The sequence below is a fragment of the Cheilinus undulatus genome, linkage group 8 (assembly GCF_018320785.1).
Source record: "Cheilinus undulatus linkage group 8, ASM1832078v1, whole genome shotgun sequence".
Taxonomy (NCBI): Eukaryota; Metazoa; Chordata; class Actinopteri; order Labriformes; family Labridae; genus Cheilinus; species Cheilinus undulatus.
Genome location: NC_054872.1, coordinates 53,981,127 through 53,998,496, shown reverse-complemented (window position 1 = coordinate 53,998,496; position 17,370 = coordinate 53,981,127). Strand labels below are relative to the sequence as shown.

The 17,370-nt window shown below is 42.6% G+C and overlaps 1 protein-coding gene across 1 annotated transcript in view; it reads right to left on the bottom strand.

The window, feature by feature from the left end:
* Positions 1-5,515: 5,515 nt before the first annotated feature.
* Positions 5,516-17,370, bottom strand: part of LOC121513231 (coxsackievirus and adenovirus receptor homolog) — a 16,729-nt gene continuing 4,874 nt past the window's right edge. Inside the window, exons 2-7 of the mRNA XM_041792831.1 lie at positions 17,023-17,370; positions 16,635-16,895; positions 15,247-15,337; positions 13,782-13,833; positions 13,508-13,626; positions 5,516-6,818 (exon numbers count right to left, since the gene is read on the bottom strand). The exon at positions 17,023-17,370 is cut by the window's right edge and continues 39 nt beyond it. Coding sequence (XP_041648765.1) covers positions 6,761-6,818; positions 13,508-13,626; positions 13,782-13,833; positions 15,247-15,337; positions 16,635-16,895; positions 17,023-17,370 — 929 coding nt within the window. The 3' untranslated portion in view covers positions 5,516-6,760. The remainder of the gene's footprint in view (positions 6,819-13,507; positions 13,627-13,781; positions 13,834-15,246; positions 15,338-16,634; positions 16,896-17,022) is intronic.

The following is a 17,370-nucleotide window of genomic DNA, read 5'->3' as shown; positions in this document are numbered from 1 at the left end:
ACACACAGACACACTCACACCCTCACACACTCACACACTCACACTCACACACAGACACACCCACACACACACACACTCACACTCACACACAGACACACTCACACACAGACACACTCACACACAGACACACTCACACACAGACACACTCACACACAGACACACTCACACACTCACACACAGACACACTCACACACAGACACACTCACACACAGACACACTCACACACTCACACACAGACACACAGACACACTCACACACAGACACACTCACACACTCACACACAGACACACTCACACACACACACACTCACACACACCCACACTCACACACAGACACACTCACATACACACACACTCACACACTCACACACAGACACGCAGACACACTCACACACAGACACACTCACACCCTCACACACAGACACACTCACACACACACACACTCACACACAGACACACTCACACACTCACACACAGACACACTCACACACAGACACACTCACACACAGACACACTCACACACTCACACACAGACACACAGACACACTCACACACAGACACACTCACACACTCACACACAGACACACTCACACACACACACACTCACACACACCCACACTCACACACAGACACACTCACATACACACACACTCACACACTCACACACAGACACGCAGACACGCAGACACACTCACACACAGACACACAGACACACTCACACACAGACACACTCACACCCTCACACACTCACACACTCACACTCACACACAGACACACTCACACCCTCACACACTCACACACTCACACTCACACACAGACACACCCACACACACACACTCACACACTCACACACAGACACGCAGACACGCAGACACACTCACACCCTCACACACAGACACACAGACACACTCACACACAGACACACAGACACACTCACACACAGACACACTCACACCCTCACACACTCACACACTCACACTCACACACAGACACACCCACACACACACACACTCACACTCACACACAGACACACTCACACCCAGACCCACTCACACACTCACACTCACACACAGACACACTCACACCCAGACCCACTCACACACTCACACACTGATCTGCACTCAAACAAACCTCAGAGAGTTAGTGAGAAGGGGAGCAGAGGGCAGTAGAACACTGAAATCTGGTGGAACAAACATGTACTTCCTGCCCTCGCCCATATATGGTAAAAGTGACGTCACAGGGTAAAAAAATGGTCCCGGTGCAAATGTAAAGCCCCAACTCTCAAATGAAGCCCAGAAACCAGAACAAATTTAAAGAATGGATCAGCAAATAAACATCCAAACTACTGAGCAGAGCTTTTAGGTGTGTTTGGGCCAGAAAGTGAGTCTGAAGTAAGACGTAGATGTGGCGAGTTGAGCCGTCTGAGGGCGCCATCAGGCAGGAGGAAGGACTGACACAACCCTCGCTGTGCTCTGGATGTCCTCGCATGTTACCAGAGGAAATAATAATAATAACCAAGTCCACATCTTTGGGGTGGACTAAGGCTGGATGTGGACATTAAGCATGGCCTGGGGCAGTGGTTCCCAAGGTGGGGGTCACAAGACACTGAAGGGGGGTCTCAGGTAGTGCACCGAGACCAAGACAAGACCAAGACTTTTGGGGTTCAGGGCTGAGACAAACCGAGACCATAGAAAATAATTTTAAAAATCATCACAAGGTTGAGCAGTAAAAGAGAAGTCTGTTTAATTTTAGTTTGCTTAAGAATAAATGTGACGGCTAAAAACGTGCCTGCAACTGTTTTCAAGCACCACAATGCAAAAATCTGAAATCTTAGCTCATTTGTTCAACTTCTTGTTAAAAAGCTAAATCCTTGTATGTTTTCAAAAGTCACCGCCAGGTTCGGAAATGCTTTTAAATACCTGAAACGAGATGTTTATCTCGGTTTGTCAGCTGAATGAGGGCTAAAATCAGAGTTCAGAGGCATTTCTGACCAGAAATAAGATGGACTGTTTCTCTGATCTGAGTTGTTGCAGCTGTCTGACACACAAGGACCTTGAATAGGTTTCCATGGAGACAGAACAATCAGTGAGCTACCGGCAGCTGATTTAAGTTAAATTACAACATTTTTAATCAGGAACAGTTCAAATGAAAATGACTTCCTTTACTCAGCCCCAAAAAAATCTGTAAGAAAATCCTCCAAACTCTGAGTTCACCACCATGAGTGGACAAACAGAGTCGTGGTTGCTAAAGACCTAGACCAGTTTGGATGGAAAACCCCCAGTCCAGCCAGTCCAAGACCAAGACTTGTCCTGACTACTTGTTTTCAACTAGTCTCTAAAAAATAAATCTGTACATGATGCTTTGTGCAGAGTCACAGGCTTTAAACCCCTCCAAGGAAGGTGGAGGTCCTGGTCTCTCTGCCATTAAAGTCTACAGATAAAATAAAGGAGTCAGGTGGAGTTCAGCAGACGACGTTTCTGTTAAACATGCAGCAGGACAGTAAAACAGAAGCACAGCAGGTTTAAAACACAGAGTCACTGTGAGTCTAATAATAGGACAGAATCATGCCGCCACTTCCTGTCTGAGGTGGCGACAGCCTTGTTTACCACGAACTGACGGAGGCTGGGTCAGGGATAAAAATTCTGAATACAAGAAGAGCTCACCAAACCCCGGAGAGATGTCTGAGTTTAAAGAGGTTGACATTAGTTAATCAGTCTTCTTTAAGACCATCTCTGTTACAGACAGAGGTGTCTCCTGGTCCTCTAAAGTCCTCTTTAACATTAGAGTCTGTTACAGACAGAGGTGTCTCCTGGTCCTCTAAAGTCCTCTTTAACATTAGTGTCTGTTACAGACAGAGGTGTCTCCTGGTCCTCTAAAGTCTTCTTTAACATTAGTGTCTGTTACAGACAGAGGTGTCTCCTGGTCCTCTAAAGTCCTCTTTAACATTAGTGTCTGTTACAGACAGACAGAGGTGTCTCCTGGTCCTCTAAAGTCCTCTTTAACATTAGTGTCTGTTACAGACAGACAGAGGTGTCTCCTGGTCCTCTAAAGTCCTCTTTAACATTAGTGTCTGTTACAGACAGAGGTGTCTCCTGGTCCTCTAAAGTCCTCTTTAACATTAGTGTCTGTTACAGACAGAGGTGTCTCCTGGTCCTCTAAAGTCTTCTTTAACATTAGTGTCTGTTACAGACAGAGGTGTCTCCTGGTCCTCTAAAGTCCTCTTTAACATTAGTGTCTGTTACAGACAGACAGAGGTGTCTCCTGGTCCTCTAAAGTCCTCTTTAACATTAGTGTCTGTTACAGACAGACAGAGGTGTCTCCTGGTCCTCTAAAGTCCTCTTTAACATTAGTGTCTGTTACAGACAGAGGTGTCTCCTGGTCCTCTAAAGTCCTCTTTAACATTAGTGTCTGTTACAGACAGACAGAGGTGTCTCCTGGTCCTCTAAAGTCTTCTTTAACATTAGTGTCTGTTACAGACAGAGGTGTCTCCTGGTCCTCTAAAGTCCTCTTTAACATTAGTGTCTGTTACAGACAGACAGAGGTGTCTCCTGGTCCTCTAAAGTCTTCTTTAACATTAGTGTCTGTTACAGACAGAGGTGTCTCCTGGTCCTCTAAAGTCCTCTTTAACATTAGTGTCTGTTACAGACAGAGGTGTCTCCTGGTCCTCTAAAGTCCTCTTTAACATTAGTGTCTGTTACAGACAGAGGTGTCTCCTGGTCCTCTAAAGTCCTCTTTAACGTTAGTGTCTGTTACAGACAGAGGTGTCTCCTGGTCCTCTAAAGTCCTCTTTAACGTTAGTGTCTGTTACAGACAGAGGTGTCTCCTGGTCCTCTAAAGTCCTCTTTAACATTAGTGTCTGTTACAGACAGACAGAGGTGTCTCCTGGTCCTCTAAAGTCTTCTTTAACATTAGTGTCTGTTACAGACAGAGGTGTCTCCTGGTCCTCTAAAGTCCTCTTTAACATTAGTGTCTGTTACAGACAGAGGTGTCTCCTGGTCCTCTAAAGTCCTCTTTAACATTAGTGTCTGTTACAGACAGACAGAGGTGTCTCCTGGTCCTCTAAAGTCTTCTTTAACATTAGTGTCTGTTACAGACAGACAGAGGTGTCTCCTGGTCCTCTAAAGTCCTCTTTAACATTAGTGTCTGTTACAGACAGAGGTGTCTCCTGGTCCTCTAAAGTCTTCTTTAACATTAGTGTCTGTTACAGACAGAGGTGTCTCCTGGTCCTCTAAAGTCCTCTTTAACATTAGTGTCTGTTACAGACAGAGGTGTCTCCTGGTCCTCTAAAGTCCTCTTTAACATTAGTGTCTGTTACAGACAGAGGTGTCTCCTGGTCCTCTAAAGTCCTCTTTAACATTAGTGTCTGTTACAGACAGAGGTGTCTCCTGGTCCTCTAAAGTCCTCTTTAACATTAGTGTCTGTTACAGACAGAGGTGTCTCCTGGTCCTCTAAAGTCCTCTTTAACATTAGTGTCTGTTACAGACAGAGGTGTCTCCTGGTCCTCTAAAGTCCTCTTTAACATTAGTGTCTGTTACAGACAGAGGTGTCTCCTGGTCCTCTAAAGTCCTCTTTAACATTAGTGTCTGTTACAGACAGAGGTGTCTCCTGGTCCTCTAAAGTCTTCTTTAACATTAGTGTCTGTTACAGACAGAGGTGTCTCCTGGTCCTCTAAAGTCCTCTTTAACATTAGTGTCTGTTACAGACAGAGGTGTCTCCTGGTCCTCTAAAGTCCTCTTTAACATAAGTGTCTGTTACAGACAGAGGTGTCTCCTGGTCCTCTAAAGTCCTCTTTAACATTAGTGTCTGTTACAGACAGAGGTGTCTCCTGGTCCTCTAAAGTCCTCTTTAACATTAGTGTCTGTTACAGACAGAGGTGTCTCCTGGTCCTCTAAAGTCCTCTTTAACATTAGTGTCTGTGACTTTTAACAGTGCTTCATCAGCAGGTATTTCTTGGATGACAAAGGTGACCCCTGACTTCTTTTATTCCGTCGTTTTGTCTAAATCAAACAGAAATGGCTGCTCAGCAGAGCTGGTGCAGAGTTTATTTTTATTGATGAGTTAATCTAAAGTAGAACAGGAAGTTGGTTAACCTCAGAAAGAACACAGCAGCAGCTCATGGTTGAGGGTGGATGTGACCAGCTGGTGATTTCTACAGTTACGCTCAAACTTTCACTTCCCTTTTCTCTCTGAACGTCGCCTCAGCTTCCTCTTTTTATTCTTCCTGTCATCCTTCCACTGTGATTACTAAAGCATGCCTCCTCCTCCTCCTCCTCCTCCTCCTCCTGTGGTAGATTCAGGGTTGTCAAACACATAGATGGGGTGAAAAACAACAACATATTTCACTGGTTATGAAGGACACACATTGTTGGATTACACCACAGCCCAACTCAAATGTTTGCACAAATGAACTTCAGTCCATAATGAAATTCTTTCCATTACTTAGATTGAGTTCAGAAACTCCTGAAGTCTTTAAAACACACTCTAAAGTTTAATGAACGATAAACTGCAGTAATTACAGCTGATGACCCTTTTAACAGGACGATTTTCCCCCTGATATCGGCCCGCTCATTCAGGTCATATAGGCAGATTTTCCCAGTATTAATCGAACATTCAGACAGATTTATTTCTCATGTAGACTTTTGTTAATACCTGATGACTCAGTTGTAAAACTTTAATGTCTGCTGATTCCATTATTTATCTGATTATCTTGTTCATCCCTTCAATTCTGATAACTGGGGATACGGTGCAATAAATAATTGGTATATCAGCTCCACCAGATTTTAGTTTATTTTTCAATCAGTAAAAACGACAGTCAGCTGTTAATTTTGATGTCAGATTGGTAAAATGCCTCAGTTTTACCACCTGATATGTTTTTATGTTCTGTTGTGAATTAAATGAGTTTATGAGATTTGACAATCATTGACTTCTGTTTTTATCCATACAGTGTCCCAGCTTTTTTGGAACTGGGGTTGTATATTCCATACTTGCACAATGCACCATCACGCTGCATCATTTTCAACATTGTTTTCTCCATTTTATAATAATTAATTTCATGATTGATTACTTTTTCATACTGCAGAGGTTCGACTCATGTTGATCGTCTTCTTTTATAAGAATTCATTTAAAGACAAACAAACCTTTATTTACGTGTCACCTTTCTGGTACAAATAATAGAAAAAAAACTGAAAAATGAATAAATTACAATGAAAGAATACTGACTTTTTTTTTTTTTCCAAAAAGGCCCTAATCTCTCTGTACTTTAGATCCCAGGTTCTCAACTGCTGGGTCGGGACCCAGAAGTGCTTTTCAAAAATCTTCATCCCTGAAGAAGTTCTGTACATGGGCCTAATGTGCTGTCTGGATAAGAAGAAAGGCAAAAACATACAGAAAAACCTCTGTTTGTACAGATACCTGCCCATGTGGACCAGACCTGAGAGCACTGAGACCACAACGACAAAAACACCCTGGAGGTGTTTCTAGCTCGGGCTCTGGTGCTGAAGATTCTGGACCATACTGGGTTTTTATCAAGAACCAGCAGAAACGTGTTAGCTGTGGACACAGACCCAGAAACTCCAGACAGCTGAGATGAAACCAGTCTTTCCTGGATTCAAGTAAAGGTCTCAAAGATACCCTTCATATTTCTCCTTATCAAACACAGAAACTCCCGAGACGTCCGTCAGGAAGACTTCACACTGCAGTAAATGTTTTAAAGACACCGACAGACGAACGCCAACGGCTGCTGGTGTCGTATAGACGAGAGTTCAGCCTCTGCTGGCGACTGAGCTGTAGATGACCGAGTCCTCCGACTGCTCCACTGCTCTGAAACAGACAAAAACAACGTAGACCATCAACAGGAAGTCAGACAATGACAACATAGACCATCAACAGGAAGTCAGACAATAACAACATAGACAATCAACAGGAAGTCAGACAATAACAACATAGACCATCAACAGGAAGTCAGACAATAACAACATAGACCATCAACAGGAAGTCAGACAATAATATAGACCATCAACAGGAAGTCAGACAATAACAACATAGACCATCAACAGGAAGTCAGACAATAACAACATAGACCATCAACAGGAAGTCAGACAATAACAACATAGACCATCAACAGGAAGTCAGACAATAACAACATAGACCATCAACAGGAAGTCAGACAATGACAACATAAACCATCAACAGGAAGTCAGACAATAACAACATAGACCATCAACAGGAAGTCAGACAATAACAACATAGACCATCAACAGGAAGTCAGACAATGACAACATAGACCATCAACATGAAGTCAGACAATAACAACATAGACCATCAACAGGAAGTCAGACAATAACAACATAGACCATCAACAGGAAGTCAGACAATAACAACATAGACCGTCAACAGGAAATCAGACAATAACAACAAAGACCATCAACAGGAAGTCAGACAATGACATCATAGACCATCAACAGGAAGTCAGACAATGACAACATAGACCATCAACAGGAAGTCAGACTAGACAACATAGACCATCAACAGGAAGTCAGACAATGACAACATAGACCATCAACAGGAAGTCAGACAATGACAACATAGACCATCAACAGGAAGTCAGACAATAACATAGACCATCAACAGGAAGTCAGACAATAACAACATAGACCATCGACAGGAAGTCAGACAATAACATAGACCATCAACAGGAAGTCAGACAATAACAACATAGACCATCGACAGGAAGTCAGACAAAAACAACGTAGACCATCAACAGGAAGTCAGACAATGACAACATAGACCATCAACAGGAAGTCAGACAATAACATAGACCATCAACAGGAAGTCAGACAATAACAACATAGACCATCAACAGGAAGTCAGACAATAACAACATAGACCATCAACAGGAAGTCAGACAATAACAACATAGACCATCAACAGGAAGTCAGACAATAACAACGAAGACCATCAACAGGAAGTCAGACAATAACAACATAAACCATCAACAGGAAGTCAGACAATAACAACATAAACCATCAACAGGAAGTCAGACAATGACATCATAGACCATCAACAGGAAGTCAGACAATGACAACATAGACCATCAACAGGAAGTCAGACAATGACAACATAGACCATCAACAGGAAGTCAGACAATAACAACATAGACCATCAACAGGAAGTCAGACAATAACAACATAGACCATCAACAGGAAGTCAGACAATGACATCATAGACCATCAACAGGAAGTCAGACAATGACAACATAAACCATCAACAGGAAGTCAGACAATAACAACAAAGACCATCAACAGGAAGTCAGACAATGACATTATAGACCATCAACAGGAAGTCAGACAATGACAACATAGACCATCAACAGGAAGTCAGACTAGACAACATAGACCATCAACAGGAAGTCAGACAATGACAACATAGACCATCAACAGGAAGTCAGACAATGACAACATAGACCATCAACAGGAAGTCAGACAAAAAATACATATACCATCAACAGGAAGTCAGACAATAACAACATAAACCATCAACAGGAAGTCAGACAATAACAACATAAACCATCAACAGGAAGTCAGACAATGACATCATAGACCATCAACAGGAAGTCAGACAATGACAACATAGACCATCAACAGGAAGTCAGACAATGACAACATAGACCATCAACAGGAAGTCAGACAATAACAACATAGACCATCAACAGGAAGTTAGACAATAACAACAAAGACCATCAACAGGAAGTCAGACAATGACATCATAGACCATCAACAGGAAGTCAGACAATGACAACATAGACCATCAACAGGAAGTCAGACTAGACAACATAGACCATCAACAGGAAGTCAGACAATGACAACATAGACCATCAACAGGAAGTCAGACAAAAAATACATATACCATCAACAGGAAGTCAGACAATAACAACATAGACCATCGACAGGAAGTCAGACAATAACAACATAGACCATCGACAGGAAGTCAGACGATAACAACATAGACCATCAACAGGAAGTCAGACAATAACAACATAGACCATCGACAGGAAGTCAGACAATAACAACATAGACCATCGACAGGAAGTCAGACAATAACAACATAGACCATCGACAGGAAGTCAGACAATAACAACATAGACCATCGACAGGAAGTCAGACAATAACAACATAGACCATCAACAGGAAGTCAGACAATAACAACATAGACCATCGACAGGAAGTCAGACAATAACAACATAGACCATCGACAGGAAGTCAGACAATAACAACATAGACCATCAACAGGAAGTCAGACAATAACAACATAGACCATCGACAGGAAGTCAGATACAACATAAACCATCAACCCTCCAAAAAAAAAAAAAAAATGCTGATGAATAAATATGATGTTTATGATGTATGGAGGGAGAAATTCCTAAGGACAGAGTTCACACTTGGAGTAACAAGGATGGCTGTAGACAATCAAGGCTGGATTAGCGGCTTGTTTTTGCCTCTCTAGATAAGGATTCTATCACAGTTGATCTTTTACCTACTCCGTCGACAGATCATACAGCAGGATTGCTTAATGAGACAATCTGAATGTAAAACACTTCTCTTATTGGAAAATGAAGTGTTCTTTGTTAAAACATAATTCTGTGAAAACGGAACTACAGAGACTGATTAAGCAGCATTGGGATCGAGCTCAGAAGGACAAAATGTATGGCAAAAACTGGGAATTGTTGAAATATGAAATAGGTAACTACATGAGAAAATATGGTAGTAACTTAGCTAAATCTAGAAGAAAAGAAGTAGAAAATATCACCTCTGAGATAACATCCCTAACCAGCATTCCTCCAGGTTGACTGTCTGCTAATGAGAGACTCAGATTGATTGAACTCCAAAAGAAACCTGATGGTTTGTCTAAATGTAAGGCAGAGGGGGCCTTCGTTAGACCGAGGCAGAAGTGGCTGGAGGAAGGAGAGCAGATGACCTCTTACTTTTTTGAACTGGAGAAATCTCGAGCCAAGCACAACTCTTTATCTGAGTTAAATATCAGAAAAGATATCCCAGTTTTGGTATAAGTACTTCTCTCTCTACAAAACTACATTTGATCAGAATGCTTTGTTGTCGTTCTTTAGTTATATAAATATAGACTCTATTAGAGCCATTACTCACGCTCAGAAGCTGATGTGTGATTCCCCAACCAGCCAGCAGGAGGTGCAAGACGCCATTTTAAATCTTAAACAAAATAGATCACCCGGGAATGACGGCATCAGCTCTGAACTTTAAGAGTTTTCTGTTGGCACCATTTCTTTTAAAGAGCAGAACTTCCTGCTGCTACGACACGGCGGTTAATTAGTCTAATACCCAAACCCAAAAGAGACGTGCCTTTTATTGATAATTGGAGACCCATACCTCTATTAAATAATGATTATAAGGTATTTGCTCTAATTTTTGTGAAGCGATTTAAAGGAGTTCTGGACTCAATAATCGATGAAAATCAATCAGGATTCAGGAGTAAAAGGCAGATTTTCAATAAGCTAAGACTAGTGTTGGATTTGATTGATTACTCAGACTGGATTGAAGATGATAGTTTTATTCTTCTCCTGGATTTTTACAAGGCTTTTGATACTGTTGAGCATCCGTTTATGTTTTATTGCCTTGAAAAATTTGGGTTTGGGGAATATTTTTGCGATGCCATGAAAACTTCTACAAATGTTAACAGCGGTGTAAAACTGAGTGGTGTACTACAGAGATTTCATCAGGAGAGAGGGGTACGGCAGGGCTGCCCGTCTCTGTTTCTCTGTTTCTAGTGCTGGCTCAAATGTTTGTGAACGTATAAAATCGTGTAGTTTGGAGGGCGTCTCTACTGCTGCCTGAGTCAACTAGCAGATGATACTGCACTTTTTCTTAAGGACGCTTTACAAGTAAAGCCAGCTGTTCGCTCAATCACGGTTTTTTCTAAAGCATCAGGCTTATGCTTAAATTTAGGTACGTGTGAATTATTTGCATTAAAAAACAGTGATTTAACCTCAATCGATGATATTTGTGTTAAAAGTAGAGTAAATTATTTAAGCATCACCATAACAAAGACCAGCAGGAGAGATCTCTGAACCTTGAGCCCAGGATGAAAAAAGCTGAGGGCAGGTTTGACCAATGGTTGCAGAGACCTGTCTCTGAGGGGGCGTGGCTCATTTATGCCGCCTCTTCTCTGGCTTTGGGCCGTAAAACCATCAAAAACATGGATCAAATGTTGTTTAACTTCTTGTGGAAGAACAGAATACATTACACCTGAAAATCTGCCGTATTTAACCAAATCAGTGGACTTCCCTGTCTGTTAGTGTGCAATTACCAGATGAATAAAATACCTCTAAGACTGTCAGAGATCCATAAACAGGTCTGACTGGCATGGAAAATAATCTACAAACACAGTTTCTCCCCTCAGAAGTATCATCGATGGAACAACAGAGAGCCTCCTTAGAGACGCTCAGCTCAGCTGCTGGGCTCAGACGGCCTCTGAGTTTAAACAGAACTTTGATTTTCTGGTTACAGCAAAAGGATTTTATCAGGTAGTTGATTCCTTTCCTACAGGTGTTGTAAACTTGGACAGAGGTGTTACTGTCTCTGCTGTTAACTCTGTGGCAAAGTCAGAAACAGCAGCAGCAGAGCCATTCAGGACCTTTTTATGAATGAAACCTTAGATCACCACCTACTGGGCTAAATTTGACCTCAGTATACCCGGTTTAAAGGTTTGGCTGTTACCACACAAATTTATGAAAGTTAAGGAAATATCTTTTAAAATATGACATCAGATTTCCACGGGACGGTCTCTCTCTGTTCAGCGCTGGCAGCAAGTGTCAACATCTTCTTCACATTACGACTCTGAAGACCAGAGGTTTGATACTGTTGGAAGTTGTGAAACTACAAATAAAACCTATAAATTACATTAATATTCTGTACGCAAAGGCAACACAAGCAAACTGTCAGTAGCAGTACCACATAAGCTAAAGCTAGCATAAATTCTCAAAATAATAAAGCAGAAACTTAAATATCCTCGCATTACAAAGGAGTAGAAGCATATAAATCATATACACACAGACAATGCCTCGAAAGAAGACTGCTGAGGGCAGATGCAGATGGATTGTGAGGTGTCTCTTCCATGAGCTCTCAAATGAAAATAAAACTACTTCCTGTCACACACAAAGGGAAACCTAACTCAAAATCAGCCACTAAGGGCAGAAGAAAACTAAGTCACAGCTGTATCAGGACACTCCCCGTAAAGCATTTCATGCAGAAATTTAAGAAGGATATTGACGTCAACTGTTGTTTTTGCTGGGTACAGCCTGAAACAGTAAAGCACGTACTCTGGCCATGGCGAGTGAAGGCACTCTGTTGTACTGTAACTAAGCTAACACAGCCTTGATAACATTTTATACTAATGCGCTCATTTTGCAGGTTATGTTGTGTTGAGCACATTGTGAAGGTTTTAAACTCTTGAGAGGCGCTAGATCACTCAGTACAAAGGCATGAAAAAGACTCACACATGAAGGTTTATGCATACGTGAAACAGGAGAAGCCGTTTCAGTGGAGTCAGATAGCAGGCTGAAATATGTAGGGGCAGGACGGTCTGTGCCTCACAGATGGAGAGTCCCTCAGGGCGAAAGAGACGAAATAATGTTGACGTACGAGGAAGTGAACAACCAATGAGGAGCAGACAACACCTGAAGATGCACGTTCACAGTTAGAGAACCAGCGGCAGCAGATAAAGGGTTCAGGGAGAGGGAGACGGGGTTCAGACTTCATGAACGGACCCAGCATCTGTCTGCTTGTCAGGGACGCGTAGTTGAACCCAGAGACTCTGTACCGCACCTTCTTGACTCTTGTAGTAAATTTTTGTCACCTGAGACCTGATCCAGGTCCAGACTCTTCTTCCAGATTAACCAGAAAGGACAAAGGTGAATGACTGATGGAGGGAAAGGATTTATTACTGAGTAATGGATAATTAAAGGTCCTTTTCACAACAGAAGACTCATCAGAATGTATCTCTGATAGTTGAACTTTAATCTGCATTTTCAACATGTTATTTTGGGCTTTTATGCAGAGACTAAAGAAGACCTGGAGAAGGTTTTTATAATTAACCTGTTATCACTTTATGCAAAGCTCCACATCCACAGAGCTACATTTTTTCTGGTTTTTACAAGTCTTTGAATTATATTTACAGTCCCTCGCCCCGCTAGAAAATAAGAAAGCTAAAAAAAGAACATGTGTGAAAAGTTTAATACTGGTAGGTAATCAGCTGTCATTATGTTATTATCTTTAGCATCTATTATTTATTTATTATTTCATTTTCTCTTGTTTCTTTCTTCTTGTTTGATTATTTATGTGCCCTGGCTCTCTCTTCTTTCACAAAACTTATTGTCATTATTTTGCTGTAAATGTAAAAAAAACACAAACCCTCAACAGGAAGTCAGTGTGTTTATACTGACCAAGGAGTGATAGACATATTTAGCATCCCTCCCTGCTCACCTGTTCTGGTTTTTGTGTTTGAACTCAACGGCGGCGTAGCTGACGTCCTCTGTGGCAACGTGGCCTCCTCTCTGAGGGTCAGAGGTCAGCACGACGTCACTGTAGATGGCATCAGGGGGCTGAAAAACAGAGACATGGCCATCAGTATTCTGGGTTCATGTCTTTTACGTCTGTAAACCAGGATCAGCCCTCATCTTTATTTAAACAGAAACATCATTTATCCAGAGAACTCGCCTCCTTATTAGAAATATAGAAACCTTTCATAACCTCTGACCTTTCGCTCCTCTACTCCAGCGGCTCTCGGGGTTTTCTCTGCTGCCAGCCTCCTGAAAGACAACCACACATCCACAACGAGGCAAAGACCATGAGGTTCAGGGAGCACCAGAGCTATCTAACTCAGCATTAGGACGGAAGCCTGAGAGGACAAACAACCCTGCATCTGTTTGACTCTGTTCTCTGAGAAACGCTGTGATTTATCACGGTGGGAAACCAGTGTGTTTATGCCAGGCTAACAGGATGTATGAGGACACTTTCATTTATGTATATACTGAGGCTGTCACAAGATTAGCATTGTCAATTATGATTCATCTCAGAGTTTCTGCAGTTCTTGTCATTAACTGATTAACTTACCTTTTTCTAAATTTCACTAATTGACATTTAAAACTGTTTTTGTGTCATTTCAAGAGGATCTTCCTGTCGGGGTAAGGACAGGTCGATCAGGGATTAGAACATGATCTTAACCACAGAAAAAAGGAAACTGTAATAGATTTTAAAAGAATAACAGAACAGTTAAAGTGTCTGATGATTCCTGCCTTATCGTAGACCTTGATAGATGTAATGTGGCTCTATCACCAGAGGGGGGGCTGTAGCGCATCTGAAAACTTTTTATCAGCCACATTAAAATCACAAAAGAAGAGCAAAGCAAGATCTGCTAGTATTACATCCACTTCCTGTGTAGCGGCGAGAACCAGAATGTTCTCCATGCCACTTTAAGGACCCCGTCAGTGTTACAGATGTTTTATTTTGACACTACAAATGCCTGCCACACACATCAAGATTTATAAAATCAATGCGATAGACCCCACACATGAAAATAACCGCTAATTTTACTGGTTTGTTTTTACAGTGTAGAAGAAGAGGACCGACTCAGCTGACAGATTCTGGTCTCTGACCACCAGAGTCGTCTCTCAGATCTGGAGACTTTAAAGTGAGGAAGCTACTGGTTAGCTGTTAGCTACATGCTAAGTCCACTGCTGCTTTACTGGGCATGCTGTTGGTTTTGTCGCCAGAAAATCAAGAAGTAGCTCCTCCATTTCTGAGGTCCATCTACCTTTATTCTATCATTGCCATGGCTGTGGAAGTAAATTGTGTCACTTCCTCTTGTCAGCAGGGGGCGTCATGGTAACGCTTTCACGTGTAGGCATGATCAGACAAAGACGGTAGCCTTTTAGGGAAAAGTTGTAGAACACCTGACCATGTACACAGGAAGTTTAGTGTTTAGACAAGAGGAAAGCCTAGAAGCTCAGAGCTCCATGTGTCCAGAATGAGACGTCTGATCGACTGCAGACATTTTTATTTCACAGTACTTTACAGAAATCTGTTTTCACTTTCACATTAAAGGGTTTTTGTCATTTTTCATCAAAAAAGCTAAATTATTTTGACCATGACTGATTTATGAACTGGTAAAACCTCTGAGGGGGTGAATACTTATAGACACTGTGTGGATTCTGTTGAAATACCTTTTCATGATGAAGAGAACCACAGCGACAGCGACCAGAACCAGCAGGACCCCAAACACCGCACCAACAATCAGAGGAACGTTCACCGGACCTGGAAAACAAAATCAGCGTACATGACACAGAATGACTGCTGAAATAATCAGCTGTTATCACAGGTAGAGCTCAGAAACACAACAGGTCTGACTGGAGGATGGTCCAGAGGGATGCAGGCAGCAGAGAAGAGCTGCTGCAGTTTGAGCTTTTTATCAACAACTCAGAAACATCATCTGGAGCTTTTCTACCACTGAAAGCAGCAGAACGTCCAGGCAAAAGAAGACAAAGCTCTCTGAGAGACCCTGCTGGACTCTGCTGGTCCCACAGCTGCTGCAGGTCCATCCTGGTGTGATGGTAGGACGTCTCTCTGAGGAATCTGGATCCTGTGGCTCAGCTCAGAAATAAGAGCCGGTTGGTACCAGACCAGGACGAAACTGGTACCAAACCAGCACCAGGCCAGGACGACACTGGTACCAAAACCAGTACCAAATCAGGACCAAACCAGTACCAGAACCAATACCAAACCAGGACCAAGCCAGGACCAAATCAGTACCATCCATCCATCTTCCATCCATCCATCCATCTAACCATCCATCCTTCCATGCATCCGTCCATCCATCCATCCATCCATCCAACCATCCATCCATCCATCCATCTTCTATCATCCATCATCCATCATCCATCATCCATCCATTCATCCATCATCCATCCATCATCCATCCATCCATCCATCCATCCATCCATCCATCATCCATCCATCATCCATCCATCCATCATCCATCCATCATCCATCCATCCATCCATCATCCATCCATCCATCCATCATCCATCCATCATCCATCCATCCATCATCCATCCATCCATCATCCATCCATCATCCATCCATCCATCATCCATCCATCATCCATCCATCCATCCATCCATCCATCCATCCATCATCCATCCATCCATCATCCATCCATCATCCATCCATCCATCATCCATCCATCCATCATCCATCCATCATCCATCCATCATCCATCCATCCATCATCCATCCATCATCCATCCATCCATCCATCCATCCATCCATCATCCATCCATCATCCATCCATCCATCATCCATCCATCATCCATCCATCCATCATCCATCCATCCATCCATCCATCCATCCATCCATCCATCATCCATCCATCCATCCATCCATCCATCCATCCATCCATCATCCATCCATCCATCCATCCATCATCCATCCATCCATCCATCCATCCATCCATCCATCATCCATCCATCCATCCATCATCCATCCATCCATCCATCCATCATCCATCCATCCATCCATTAAGCCCAATGAAAATAGAAACAGCTCAAACAAACCTTCCGTCACGTTCAAGCTGTACGGGTCAGATTGTGATTGTTTGTTGTCCTTTAAAGCACAGGTGTAATTCCCAGAATCCTTTGCAGTCAGTGGGCTTAAATTGAGTGTGGCGCTTCTCTCTGAGAGGATGTTGTTGTCTCTGTACCAGGTGACTTCCAGTGGGTGGAAAACACAGACAGATTCACAGCGAATGGTGACAGAGTGACCTGCTGTCACCTCGCCGTCTCTGCTGGAGCTGTTTAACCTCATTTTTGTTGCATCTTAGAAAAAAACAGGCAAGAATGAAAGCTCTTAAAAAATCTCTCCATATTTATGTTAAAAAAGTTTGTAAAATGTGTCTGTTGATATTTTTATCCCCTTCCTCTACTACTACAACCACTCTCTCACCTTCGACCATGACCTTCACTCCTGACTGTTCTGTGAAATGTCCTAAGGTGTGATTAACCTCCATCCTGAATCTCAGAGTGGCGTTGTCCTTCTTCGTTACGTTAGAGATCTGTAAGGTGCAGTCTCTCTCCCGGTCTCCCAGGTACTTGTAACGGGGGTGGTTGTTGACGATACTGTTGTCCGGTGGGTGGCTGTCGTACACAGACTGGGTGTTACCCTGACAAATCAGATGGTTCTGACACCAGCGGACTCTGATCACCCTTATCTGGACTGGTCTTCCTCCATCATTGTAGGTGTTATTTGGTGTGAAGGTGCAGGGGAGAGTGACTGTGGATCCGGTAATGGCAC